Consider the following 13,718-nt stretch of genomic DNA (forward strand, 5'->3'; position numbering starts at 1 on the left):
CTAAAGTCATTGATTTGCAGCATTTGGCAAATTAAAACAGAATCACAGGGTATAGCTATTATTAAAATACAGCCAGCATGTTGGTCCTAAAATCTAATTTTATTGGATTAAGAATGTGAATGCAAAATATTCATGCAAAAATAATATTCTTATTTTTACCAAATTGTATCCTACTCACAACTACTTATCCCAGAAAACAATGTTCCATACACTGGATTTTATCATAGAGTCAGAGTCACACAGCACAGAAAAAGCCCTTTGAGCTAATGTGCCCATACCAGTCATTAAGTACCTATCTATACTAGTCTAATTTTCCTGCATTCAGCTCATAGGCTTCTATGCCATGGCACTTCAAGTACTCATTGTAAGAGCTAAATGTTGTGAGACCACTGCCTTTGTGTTCCAGATTTCAACTATTTTCTAGGTGAAAAAAATCCTCCTCAAATCCTATTGAAACATCCTGCTCCTTAAACCAATCCCATCTGGTCAAAGACAAATCTGCTGCAGGGAAAACTTTCTCACTCTCTACCCTTTTCATGCTCTTCATTTATCTTTTGCAAACATTGTCGCTAAAATTATTGACATGGACTAGCATCTTCAATTCCATTCCAACAGCAACACAGAACCTGGATGGCACGGTGATGCAGCAGGTGGTGCTGCTGGCTCATAGGTGCAGCAACCTAGGGGCAATACCTACTTCTGGTGCTGTCTATGCGGAGCTTGCACATTCTCCCTGTGACTTCCTGCCACATACTAAAGACATTATGGCCATTAGGATAACTGGCTATTGTAAATTACCCCTAGTGAAGGTGGGTGTCAGGAGAATCAGGGGAGAGTTAAATGGGCAGGTGAAAAAGAATAGAAAAAGGAAATAAATGGAGGAATATTATTGATGGAATTGCTCTTGAGAATTGGTATAAAGTTGATGGGCCAAATGGCTTCCTTTTGTTGTAGTTTAGGGTGACTTTGATTTTAAGGGTGATGAAGTTCACCTTTTTAATATCTAAATGAAACAACTACACAGAGTTAATAAAGATACTATGAGATTATTAACCAAGTTAAATCACTGAATAATGCTCTGTTCTTTTCTCAGTATCAACTCAATATCTTAAATACCTCCACAACCTCCTGGGTTTAAAATTACAAACTCAATTTTATATTTAAGAATTTGTCAAGCATTCTAAACTTTAAAAAGCACTTTCTTTTCTGTGCTAAAGATCTTTTAAATTCTGAAAATGTCCAAACAGGGAGCACTTTTTCAAATTATTTTTTCACCTGTGCAATAAATTAATATATCAAACTCAAGAATGTAAATATGACTATTTTTTTTAAAATTTGACTCTATCCTAAATTGATTCATACATCATCTTTTAGCACATCGGCTGTTTTGTCGGCAAATGTCAAATCTATAGATCATTTTTGGTAAATGTATGAAAGTTGGAGAGCTTGTGTTTTTATGTCAAGTTCATTCAGATGTTAAACACAAAGAAAAGCTTTATTACTAAATTCAAATTAAATTCCATTAGGTGTAAGTCTGCTCTATATTTCTTCAGGCGAAGGCGGTCTGAAGCCATGCAGAAGGAATCTTGTGGTCTGCAACATCAGTCTTTGCTGGAAATACTACAGCTGACCAGGCTGGGAAAAGCATGATCTCTGCTGCCATTTATCCTGACAGCCTGTTTATTTTGGCTAAGTCAACAGCTGTAAGGCATCCAACAGTCTTATGTTTCTGTGTCATGCAATGGGTAAACCTGAGGGTGACACACTCTCAAACTTTACAGGTTTAGAACAGTATTGACTCTTAATGAGGAAAAAGTATGGAATTCCTGGCAAAATTGTCCCATTTCCAAAATGGATCCCACAGAAAGCTGAAGCAGCTAAAAATGTTTACCTTTAACTTATAGCACGGTCATGAACGAAGCGGGATCATCTGCTGTAGAATGGGTCAAGAGACTAAGACTTGGAAAGTTAATAGCTTATTTGGACAGTTAAACTTATAACCTATAACTTGCTCAAACTATGCACTCTGGGTTGTAATACACATTCATTCTGAATAAAGAATAAAAGTAAAAAATAAAACAAGTACAATCTAGCCAACGCATGCATAGCTTTTAGAGTATTTCTGGCCAAAGTTTCCCCAGAATGAAATGAAAACAGAAATGCTGGAAATACTCAGGTTAAGTAGCATCTGTTGAGACAGAAACAGAGTTAACTTTTCAGGTTGATGACCTTTCATCTGAATTGGTAAAAGTAATAAATACAAGTGTGTTTTAAGTTGCAGGGAATGGAGGGAGGTGGAGAGAGCAGAGCAAATGTGTGATAACATGGCTATTGAAGAGATCGAGATGACAGAGATGGTGTTGGTGCCATCTAAGCCGATTTGCTTTCAAGACGAAAACTCTGATAATTCTATTGGAAACTCTAGAGTCAATTGTTTTGGAGCGAAAAGGATCACCTAGTATGATGACCTCTTGTTGAATACTGATTGTCATTTAGATTCTAGCAAAGCATAAAAGCACAAACACTGCAGCTTTTTATTTTAATCAAAACCTGGGTAAAACCCACAAAGCTCTATTACTTCATTCATATATTTCATTTGATGCAAGGCTACTCTTTATTTCTTCAAAGTGGTCTAAAATGAGTCAAAGATCTTGTGGTCTTTTTGAGAATGTTTAATTTGATACTCCTAGGATGATAAGCATCTGATGCCCTGAAATAGCACATACTCGCTATAAGATGATATAAATAGAAACTTAAATAGCAGTGACTGGAGTTGCATATATATTAAGATTTGTACACTTTTTCATATGTTTGTAAAACTTACTAGCCAGAAATAATTATTTTAAACATACGCAGGTTTGGTTCCATTCAGGATCAAAATCACTCCTTGTAAATGAATTTAAAAGTTCAACTGCATATTGTAAATCTTAAAGGCACAAATGAACCATATTTTTAAATTGAGGTAGAACATGTACAATAAGCTTAGTAAGTTACAGAGACCCTTGGGACTGGCATCAGCTGTTCTTTTTGGGCAAGTGTCCTTATTTTCAAAACAATATTTATGCAAACATTATTACCAGCAGTCTTGCAAAAAAAACATTTGCAATTATGATCAGCATTGAACCTAATCAACTGCAACAATATTAAGAAACTCCTTCAGCACTTCAGTATTCAACTCTGTTCACTTCACAGTTTTGTGGAGTAAATTTCCATTTCATTTAACATCCCTACCACTTGAGAGTAGACTGTAAATTCAGTAATGGAGAACTACCTTCTTCATTTCTACTTACCAGCCTTTGGGCAGTCAGAGAAACGAAAAAGGAGTACATGCAAAGACAATTTATTACAGTATATTGAAGCTTCTAAGGCGATTATTAGAAAGAATGGAGGGCATATAAGATCCCAAACAGGGCTGAAGTAAAGACTTGAACCTGCTTGACTCCACTGCGTAGAACGAATGTTGAAAAATTCTCAGATTGAGGTGTCTGATTTAACAGTACCATTCGTGTGGACATGGAAGGATTTGATCACACTGAGGAGCCTTGGAAGATATTCAATCTTATCCATCAATTTGAATAAACCCTATTTGCATACAAGATTAAAGTTTCAGTGAAGCAATTTACAGCTTTCTTTGTTCTGACGGAAGTTTTTGACCAAAAATGCTAACACGGTTTCTCTTTCCACAAATGCTGCCTGACCTGCTGAGTGTTCGTAACATTTCCTGCTTTTATTTCACATCTGCAGATTTTTGATTTTCCTTCTCTGTTCTCCTCATTGCTCCTGCAGCTCAAAGTAAAGATCACATGATTGGCCAATTGCTTTTCTTGGAAAATGCACTTGAACTTGGGATAAATGGTCTCTGCCAGGAAGTCAAGCCTATTGAGTTCCACATTTGCGAATAGTTTACCAGTGATGCTAAGGAAGGAGATGCCACAGTGGTATTGTAATCGCTCCTGTGACCCAACTATCATTGACACAATGTCTTGCTGTTTGCTTCACTGCGTTTCTAGCTACTTTTAGTGTTAGCAGTGTCCTCTGGTTTGGGCTAACTTGGAGTTGTTATAGGCAATGCACTTTGCATAAATGACTAAGATCACGTTGCTTAGGTAAATATTAAACCAATCATTTGTCTTGCCTTGCACTCATTTGCAAGAATGCAAGAAGCTGACAGAGCTGTGCCTTGGATAGCATCCCTTAAGTATTCTCATTTCTGCAGAGCTCTCATGCTGGCAGGAGAGTGGTGGGGGGGGGGTGGGGGAGGTGTGGAGAAGGGTTCTAATATGTTGACGTGCAGCTCTTTATTTTCTGATCCGATTATTTATTCATATAGATATGAAATATTCCTTTCTGTTTGGAGTAGCAGACCTTCTTAAGCTGGAGTCTAATGCAAGGAGTACTTGTTTTACAGTCCACACTTTGATAGCTCCAGGTGAGAACGTCACCTTTGAGGCCAAAATGCCTTGGAGTTCACAAGATATGTTGATGTCAGTGGCCTTAACTGAGATGTCTCCATGATATTATGATGAGGCATGGCCTAGAAGAACAAGGAGGTGATGAACAGGTCATGGCAAAGGCAAAGAACAAGGAATGTGTGTCCATTTTCATTTATTTTCCCAATGTCTTGGTGACCTAGGCAGGTGCACCAGTAGCACAAAATTTATGTCAGTCTACTGTTTATCGATTACAGTTCCACATTCACCACCATTATCCCTTCAGTACTAATCACCAAGCTTCAAAACCTGGGCTTCTGTACCTCCTTCTGCAACCAAATCCTTGACTTCCTTACCGGGAGACCAGAGTCAGTGCGGATCGGTAATAACATCTCCTTCTCGCAGACAATCAACACAGGCACGCCTCAAGGATGCGTACTTCGCCCACTGTTCTAAACTCTCTAACACTCATGACTGTGTGGCTAAACATAGCTCAAACACCATCTATAAATTTGCTGATGACACCACTGTTGTTGGTAAAATCTTTGATGGCGACGAGTAGGCATACTGGAGTGAAATAGATCAGCTGGTTGAGCAGTGTTGCAACAACCACCTCACACTCAATGTCAGCAAGACCAAGGTATTGATTGTGGACTTCAGGAAGGGGAAGTCAGGAGAACACATACCAGTGCTCATTGAGGGGTCAGCAGTGGAGAGGGTGAGCAGATTCAAGTTCCTGGGTATCAACATCTCGGAGGATCTATCCTGGGCCCAACACATTGATGCAATCACACAGGTGGCACACCAGTGGCTCTACTTCATCAGGAGTTTGAGGAGATTCGGTAGGTCACCAAAGACTCCTACAAATTTCTAAAGATGTACGGTGGAGAGCATTCTGACTGGTTACATCACAGACTGATAATGAGGCTCCAATGTACGGGATTGCAAGAGGCTGCAGAGGGTTATTGACTCAGCCAGCTCCATCACAGGCAAAGCCCTCACCACCATCGACGATATCTTCAAGAGGCGGTGCCTCAAGAAGGTGGTATCCATCACTAAGGACCCTCACCATCTGGGACATATCCTCTTCTCATTACTACCATTGGGGAGGAGGTACAGGAGCCTGGAGACTCACATTCAACGATTCAGGAACAGCTTCTTCCCCTCTGCCTTCAGATTTCTGAACGGTCCATGAAATACTGCCTCGTTATTTATTTTCTATGAACTATTTATTTATGTAATTTTATAGTAATTCTATATCTTTGCACTATACTGCTGCCGCAAAAACAACATGACATATAAGTGACAATAAATCTGATTCTGATTAGTAATCAGCATCTGTTCTCGCATTATAGTTTCCAAATAAGCGGAGGTCTTCACCTGCTAGAAAATGACTGTAAATGCTTCAAGTTTATAGTAAACCTTACCTTTTGTCTCAGATGAAGGAATTAAGTATCGGCACATGTTCATTCACCAAATTAACAGGCCCCTCCAATGTTCATAGGCAAAATGCCAGGATTCTTTCCCACCCATTTCAATCATTCCAGCAGAATGCTTTTGAATCCAAATCCCAGTCCATGTTCCCTGATTTCATCTGGGTTCATCCCTATCAGAAGAAGGTGTAGTCTTTCTTTCTAATAAATCCAGCTGATCTGAGTTGTATTTCTTAGAGATGAGCTACGTAGACATGAAGTCATTTCAACTTGCTGTTACTTCTGCCTGTCTTGCCGGCACCAATGATCTGAAGATCTTCAGAGAGGCCAGTTGTTATGCTTGGAGCATTCCAAGTACCAAGCCTGAGGACTGATTTCTTCTTTCTTATTTTTATTTTGCCTGGTGCAGTAGTTGTAGTTTATTTGTCTGGTATCACTGTGCTTCACACAGTCAGTGAAGCTACTGGACTGTAGAGCAGCAGTACCACATCGGCTGAAGGGATTCAGCAGACCTGTGAGACCCAAGGCTCTCTTTCATTGTCAGAAGTAATCCTTGGCACCTACTTTCTAGGTCGATTGAGCAAGGACTTATAACTGGTAACTGCTACTTCCAATGCTGCTTCAACATTAAGAAGCAAAGATGGAGTTCTTCTCCAAGTTGCAAGACTGGATAGAGATACATTGAAGTCTTGTGTTGCCCAAGCAATAGGGCCAACCTCTTGGTGTCATTGTCATGGCAGAAGCAGAAAGGTAGGAATAAATACATTTTGGACCAGCTTGGCTGCCGAAGTGCTGAAAGGGTTTCAAAACTGACACTAGACAATCATCAGGGCTCCAGCCCAGATTTCTGCTGGAATGTGCTCCCTTTAGTTCAGAGTTTGCCACGTCCTAGAAGGGCAAGCCACTCGGTTGTCAGCATTTGAGGCTGGCCAATAAATGCTGACTTTGCCAATGATAACATCTTCAGTTCATGAATTACGATAAAGGCCAGAGTGAGAATACTGCATGAAATTCTAGTAGCCATGTTATAGAACATCAAAGCCAAATAGTGCACCAGTAGATAAACCAGAAAAGGGAAACATTAGATTTGACAAAAGCATGAAGCTTGAAACTCTTACCACTGGAGTAGAGAAAGCTAAGAGGAGATATAATGGAGGTTGTTTAGACAAAGAAAAGTTTTGAAAGCGTATATGGAGAAAGACTATTTCCTCTGGTTCCTCAAGTGATTTTTAATTTAACTTTATTTTTAAAGCAAAAGGAATATGTCAATGTTGAGGAAAGTAAAATGAATTGCTTGCTTTTTTTTTTCCATCTCTGCCTTCTACAGTTAGAAAAAAATTATTCTTGTACTGTATCCTAGAAAAATAAACGAATTTGAGAAGAGGTCATACCAAAACAATTACCTGAAAGAGCATCCTGAGCCTCAAAGAATGTACTGAGGCCTCCTTTCACATAGGCTAAACTTCCCTCGTTCTTCTTGTTTGCCTGTTTCCTTAAAAAATTTGCAGCAACTTTTAGCTGATCAAAGCTAGAATGTAAAAGAGAAGAGAAAGTAGCATATTAATGCAAAGGAAAGGAAATCAGCAGACTACAAATGGTAACGTGATAAATTGTTTTAGCCTTCCAACAACCTCAACAAAAGAAAACGTATTTAAAGCAAAACAAATTGAATTAAGTCTTTTTTAAAAATAAATTCAAAAAGGGAATGTTTCAAAACAAAACATTCAATATATTACCTTTGCTGCTAAGGTTGTCCTTAAAAATTTAGTGGCAAGCTGCCTTTTTGAATCATTGCCCTCTGTGTGGTGAAGGATGCTCCCATATCACTGCAGGGGGTATCAGGATTCTGGTCTATCAACAATGAAGGAACAATTTGCCCAATCCTGGATTATGTGTGGTTCAAGAAGGGAAGTTAGAGATGATGGTGTTCTTATTCACCTTCTAATCCTGTTCTCCTAGAAGCTATGCATCCTGGTTTGGGAAGTATCTACTTAAGATACGAGAAGCATTTCAGGTGAACAAACACAGTGTGAATTCCATTTTTCAGTTTGAAAAGGAAAAAAAAATGCTCCAGTCAAAAGATCCTGGATGAAAGATATCCAAATATTCCTGGAATTAGCTTCAAAATATCATCTTAATAATTGAAGTCAGCAGCACATTCACTGATAGTGTGTGGTATTTGTTCTCAGATATTGTCTATTCTTTCCTGAACAAATTATGCAATTGTACTCTGTTGCATTACTGCTTTTAATAACTGAATCAAATTCATTCTTATCACCACTATCCTCTCATTCTTTAAGAGTTTAGTGAAAAATTGTGCTGCTTTAAGCTCACACATTTAGTGATTCTATAGCAAGGTTATAGTGCCCATCAGCTGCTTGTCACATATTTTGTTGTTTTATAGGTGGCCTTAGCTAAGATTGGACTTCCACTTCCTTTTACCTGTGTTATAAATTTAGACTACTGAACTTTATGTTTACAGTTGTCACAAGTCTCAGGCAGGAAAGAAATTTTAAACAGAAATCAATTTCCTTTAGGCAAGAAAACAGACAAAAGTTAACCAAAACAGGAGAAATCTGAAAGTTCTTATTTCCCTGTTACCTGGGTTAAGCATAATACAGATTTTTTTAAAATGAAATATACTGTGAACATTCTTCTGATCATTTTCCTTGCATGCAGATATAATTCTCTGTTGCACGTGAGTTTAACATAAAGGTCTGGTAATCTACATCATTGCATTTGACTTTTCTTTCCCATTGCAGAGAAACCATAGTTCCAAGTACTCAAGAACCTGAACATTTGCTTCTTCAGGACAGTTTCTGCAGGGAATGTTGGTGTTTTAGGCAACAGATGTTTCTGTGGGTAAGACAAAATAATGTACTGCATAGAATTCAAAAGATTTTTAGACTTTGAAAAGCATTAAACAACTCAAGATAATGGCAATAATCTGGCAATTATGTAATTTTTCTTCTCAAATACCATCAAGTAATAAGTAAAGAAATGGACAATGGCAGCACTAATTTCATTTCTTGGCAAGGAATAATTCTTTGGAAGCCACAACTATTCCTCCTATTGTCATTAAATCACAGAGAAATTCCATTTAAGTATGTTGTAATAAGTCGTTTCCAGAGATCACCCACAGAATGCAGTGTCCAAGCCAGGCATTAACTAATACTGCATTTTAATCTGAAACTATGCACATGGAAATGATGAGGAAAGGCTCAAAATTACTGGAGGTCAAGGAACCAACATGGGATTTGGTAATCTGCAGATCAGTTTATTGACTTACATTAGAAAGCATCACAAATCTGAACCACTACTGTGATCTGCTCCTTCTTTCATTGATCTGCAATGAATACACTAATCAATTCTCTTGGATCTTCCTACCAGGCAAGGGAAAAGTAAGATGGACATCATCACTGTTGTATTTATCCTTGCAATGCCAAAATAGTGTTAAAAAAAGGACTAGGAGGAAATTAACAATCTGTGTTACTTACCCACGAAGTAACACAAAGGGAAGTGAGAGAGAAATTACTTAAATTCTGGTAAGTAATTACAGGTTACAATCAGGGATTTAAAAGAAAATAACAAAAATTAAAAATACATTTTGTTTTTCAATTATTAAGTAATCCTCCATGGTGCCAGAGCATGGATTTTGTATTTCACAAACAGGTTCATTTGTTTATATCCTGGCATATTTCAGTCATCAAAATAGGTTAATTAATCCTTCAAGGACCAGCAAAGGAATCTTTATAACAAAAAGAATTTATAAAAAGCATTTTTCAACTTTTGTAACAGACAGCAAAAGGCAACAGGTTATGCTAAGGACTTAATAAGAAAAAATATATAAAAAATAATTATTTTCCCAAAGGTCCATAAATACTCATGGTTTTAAGATCAAGAAATGTTACTTTAATGGTTAAAAAAGGAGCAGGAACCAAGCAACCACACGCTCAATAATACATCGACAGGGAGAAAAAGTGTTTGGCAGCATTGCAATGAGATAGTTAATTAATTTTCTTAGGATCACAAGTGCCATTGGAACCAGTCAGTACAATTTTGAAGAAATACTACTTTATACAGTCAGAAATGTGTTGGAATTCTCTTCACTTGCTTGGATAAGTGCACCTCCAACAACTCTCAAGCAGCTTGGCACTGTCCAGGACAAAACAGCCCACTTGATAGGTACCCCATCTCCTGCTCTAAACATTTCTTCCCTGCACACCAGCACATAATAACTGCTTTGTGTACCATCTACAGAATGCACTGCAGTTACTCAGGCTACTCTGACAACGCTTCCCAAACCTGTGACCTCTTCCACCAGGATAAATCCAACTGGTGCATTGGAACACCACTACTAGCATATTTTCCTCCAAGATGCACACCATCATTACTAGGAAATATATCATTGTTCCTTCAGTATTGCTCGACCTAAATCTTGAAACAATATTATCAGACTGAGGTCATAAGAAGAACTGCAATAATTTAATGTGGCGGCTCACCATCACTTTCTCCAAGGACGAGTAGGAATGGCCAATAAATGCTGTCCTTGCCAGTGGTGCCTAGATGCTAAAAGTGTATGGGAAAGAAAAACTTTCCGCAGTCTTTGAAGATGCAAGTGGGCAAAGCAATCCGGTAAATTCAGTTCACTTAGATTTTAATGAAAATCTTCAGGTTAGTAAGAAAACTTATCCTAGTACTCCATCAATCACACTGAAAATACAGTTTAAAAACAAGGGCATAAAATGTCCACATTATGTCTCCTGTTCTCAGTAACCCTGGAAGATTAGCAGGAGCCTCAGGGGAATGGTGTAAATGGCTGGTTTTGACCATCTTCAAGATTTTTGTCTGAGTGATGAGTGGAAGATTCAGGAGAATAAAAGCCTTATTCTGTGAGAATGTCAAATTAATAAAATCTTTTAAAAATACTTTGATATTTTCAATGAACAATGAACAGATGAGCATTAAAAACAGACAAGTGCAAACCAAATGTTAAGAAATGCAATGATGCAGTTTGCTAACCTTGTAGCGGAGTGATTTTCTATCAGATACCAGGTGGCAGAGAAGTTTTCACTTGTAAAATCACCACTCATACCCCGAAATAGTCCTTCCAAGTCCTTCTGAGGAACTTTGCCTCTGCAAAAGAAATTCAAGTGATAAGTTTACACAAATTGTTAGCTGACTGGTTAAATCCACAGCACAGCAAATGCAACACTAAAACAGGGTGTTCTTAAAATCCATTTGAATTAATAGGTTAATATCTTCTCAGCTACAAAATATGCATGATACAGTGGCATGCAAAAGTTTGGGCACCCCTGGTCAAAATTTATGTTACTGTGAATAGCTAAGTGAGTAAAAGATGACTTAATTTCCAAAAGGCATAAAGTTAAAGATGACACATTTCTTTAATAATTTAAGCAAGATTAATTTTTTTATTACCATCTTTTACAGTTTCAAAATAACAAAAAAGGAAAAGGGCCCGAAGCAAAAGTTTGGGCACCCTGCATGGTCAGTACTTAGTAACACCCCCTTTGGCAAGTATCACAGCTTGTAAATGCTTTCTGTAGCCAGCTAAGAGTCTTTCAATTCTTGTTTGGGGGATTTTTGCCCATTCTTCCTTGCAAAAGGCTTCTAGTTCTGTGAGATTCTTGGGCCGTCTTGCATGCACTGCCCTTCTGAGGTCTATCCACAGATTTTCGATGATGTTTAGGTCGGGGGACTGTGAGGGCCATGGCAAAACCTTCATATTGTGCCTCTTGAGGTAGCTCATTGTGGATTTTGAGGTGTGTTTAGGATCGTTATCCTCTTTTCATCTTCAGCTTTTTTTGTTACAGACGGTGTAATGTTTGCTTCCAGAATTTGCTGGTACTTAATTGAATTCATTCTTCCCTCTGCCAGTGAAATGTTCCCCATGCCACTGGCTGCAACACAAGCCCAAAGCATGATCGATCCACCCATGTGCTTAACAGTTGGAGAGGTATTCTTTTCATGAAATTCTGCACCCTTTTTTCTCCAAACATACCTTTGCTCATTGCAGCCAAGAAGTTCTATTTTAACTTCATCAGTCCATAGGACTTGTTTCCAAAATGCATCAGGCTTGTTTAGATGTTCCTTTGCAAACTTCTGATGCTGAAATGTTGTGGTGAGGATGCAGGAAAGGTTTTCTTCTGATGACTCTTTCATGAAGGTCATATTTGTGCAGGTGTCGCTGCACAGTAGAACAGTGCACCACCACGCCACAGTCTGCTAAATCTTCCTGAAGGTCTTTTGCAGTCAAATGGGGTTTTGATTTGCCTTTCTAGCAATCCTACAAGCAGTCCTCTCGGAAAGTTTTCTTGGTCTTCCAGACCTCAACTTGACCTCTACTGTTCCTGTTAACTGCCATTTCTTAATTACGAACTGAGGAAACGGCTACCTGAAAACGCTTTGCTATCTTCTTATAGCCTTCTCCTGCTTTGTGGGCATCATTTATTTTAATTTTCAGAGTGCTAGGCAGCTGCTTAGAGGACCCCATGGCTGCTGATTGTTGGGACAAGGTTTGAGGTGTCAGGGTATTTATAAAGTTTGAAATTTGCATCACCTGGCCTTTCCTAATGATGACTGTGAACAACCCATAGTCCTAACAAGCTAATGAAGGTCTGAGACCTTGGTAAAAGTTATCTGATAGTTCAAATCTCTTGGGGTGCCCAAACTTTTGCATGGTATTCCTTTCCTTTTTTCACTCTAAAATTGTACAAAACAAAAATAATACACTAATCTTGCTTAAAATGTTGAAAAGAATGTTTCATCTTTAACTTTATGACTTTTGGCGATCAGTTCATCTTCTACTCACTTAACTATTCACAGTAACAGAAATTTTGACCAGGGGTGCCCGTGCTTTTGCTTGCCACTCTATATGTAAGGAATTAGTTTTCAATAATTAGAGTTCTCAAGTAAGGCTGCACGAAAATGGCTATTTTGTGAAAATGACATTTACTCTTGTGCTTCAGAATCACTTGCAATGCATTTATTCCAGTAATGCAATTAGATGATTATCCACCTACAGGGCAGCAGGAACATTTGTGAACTGTGTCCCCTCAATAAGACTGAATAACCCTTACTGAAGCATACAGTCTCTAAACCAGAAGGTCCAAGTCAGAATATTGAATTCAATTCAAAAGCATGTCTGTTGTTAAGAACTCCAAAAATATTAAATTTTGATAAAATTAAACATCTTACTTGTGAAAATGCCATAAAAAATCTTTGGTAGCAAGAAAGACTTGCACAGCTATTAAAAATTCACACATATTTTATAAGATCAACTTTTACCAACCTGTTTCTATGCATTTAGTAGGTATTTCTATGCATTTAGTAGGTAATCACTGTAAACTAAGTGAATTCAGCATGGTATGTTGTAGCACAGCTCATGGAAGAGCAAGGCAAGTCAGACTACAAACTTCTTATAATCAATTTAACTATAGCTATGTGGGTGCCAGAGATCATAATATATTTTGGTCATGAACAACAGTGAGTGCTGATTACCTCACTGTTATTTCTAACAAGGGCACATTGGCACAGCAGTTAGCACTGCTGCTTCACAGCTCCAGTAGGATCCTGACCTAAAAGACAATTTATTTAATATATTAAAGCAAACTGTACTCCAGAAACACCTCCAATTCAGGTGATTTTCGAAGCTGTAGATCAGAGAGAGTTCTTAAGCCATTCAAAATCTGTACCTAATACTGGCAGAGCTGCCTACTTAAATAATTTCACTCATGACATCCATAGCTCTACATTTTTTTTAAAAATTTCATAAAACTTTTATCTATACAGCACAGTAACAGGCCCTTCTGGCCCAACGAGCCCGCGCTGCCCA

General features: G+C 38.1%; 1 protein-coding gene across 4 annotated transcripts in view; it reads right to left on the reverse strand.

Moving 5' to 3' along the window:
* Positions 1-13,718, reverse strand: part of exoc2 (exocyst complex component 2) — a 222,625-nt gene that overhangs the window by 140,736 nt on the left and 68,171 nt on the right. For all 4 annotated transcript variants that reach the window (XM_052016796.1, XM_052016798.1, XM_052016799.1 and 1 more), the window contains exons 5-6: positions 10,886-10,999; positions 7,267-7,391 (exon numbers count right to left, since the gene is read on the reverse strand). In XM_052016796.1, the coding sequence (XP_051872756.1) occupies positions 7,267-7,391; positions 10,886-10,999 (239 nt within the window). The remainder of the gene's footprint in view (positions 1-7,266; positions 7,392-10,885; positions 11,000-13,718) is intronic.

The sequence above is a fragment of the Pristis pectinata genome, chromosome 5 (assembly GCF_009764475.1).
Source record: "Pristis pectinata isolate sPriPec2 chromosome 5, sPriPec2.1.pri, whole genome shotgun sequence".
NCBI lineage: Eukaryota > Metazoa > Chordata > Chondrichthyes > Rhinopristiformes > Pristidae > Pristis > Pristis pectinata.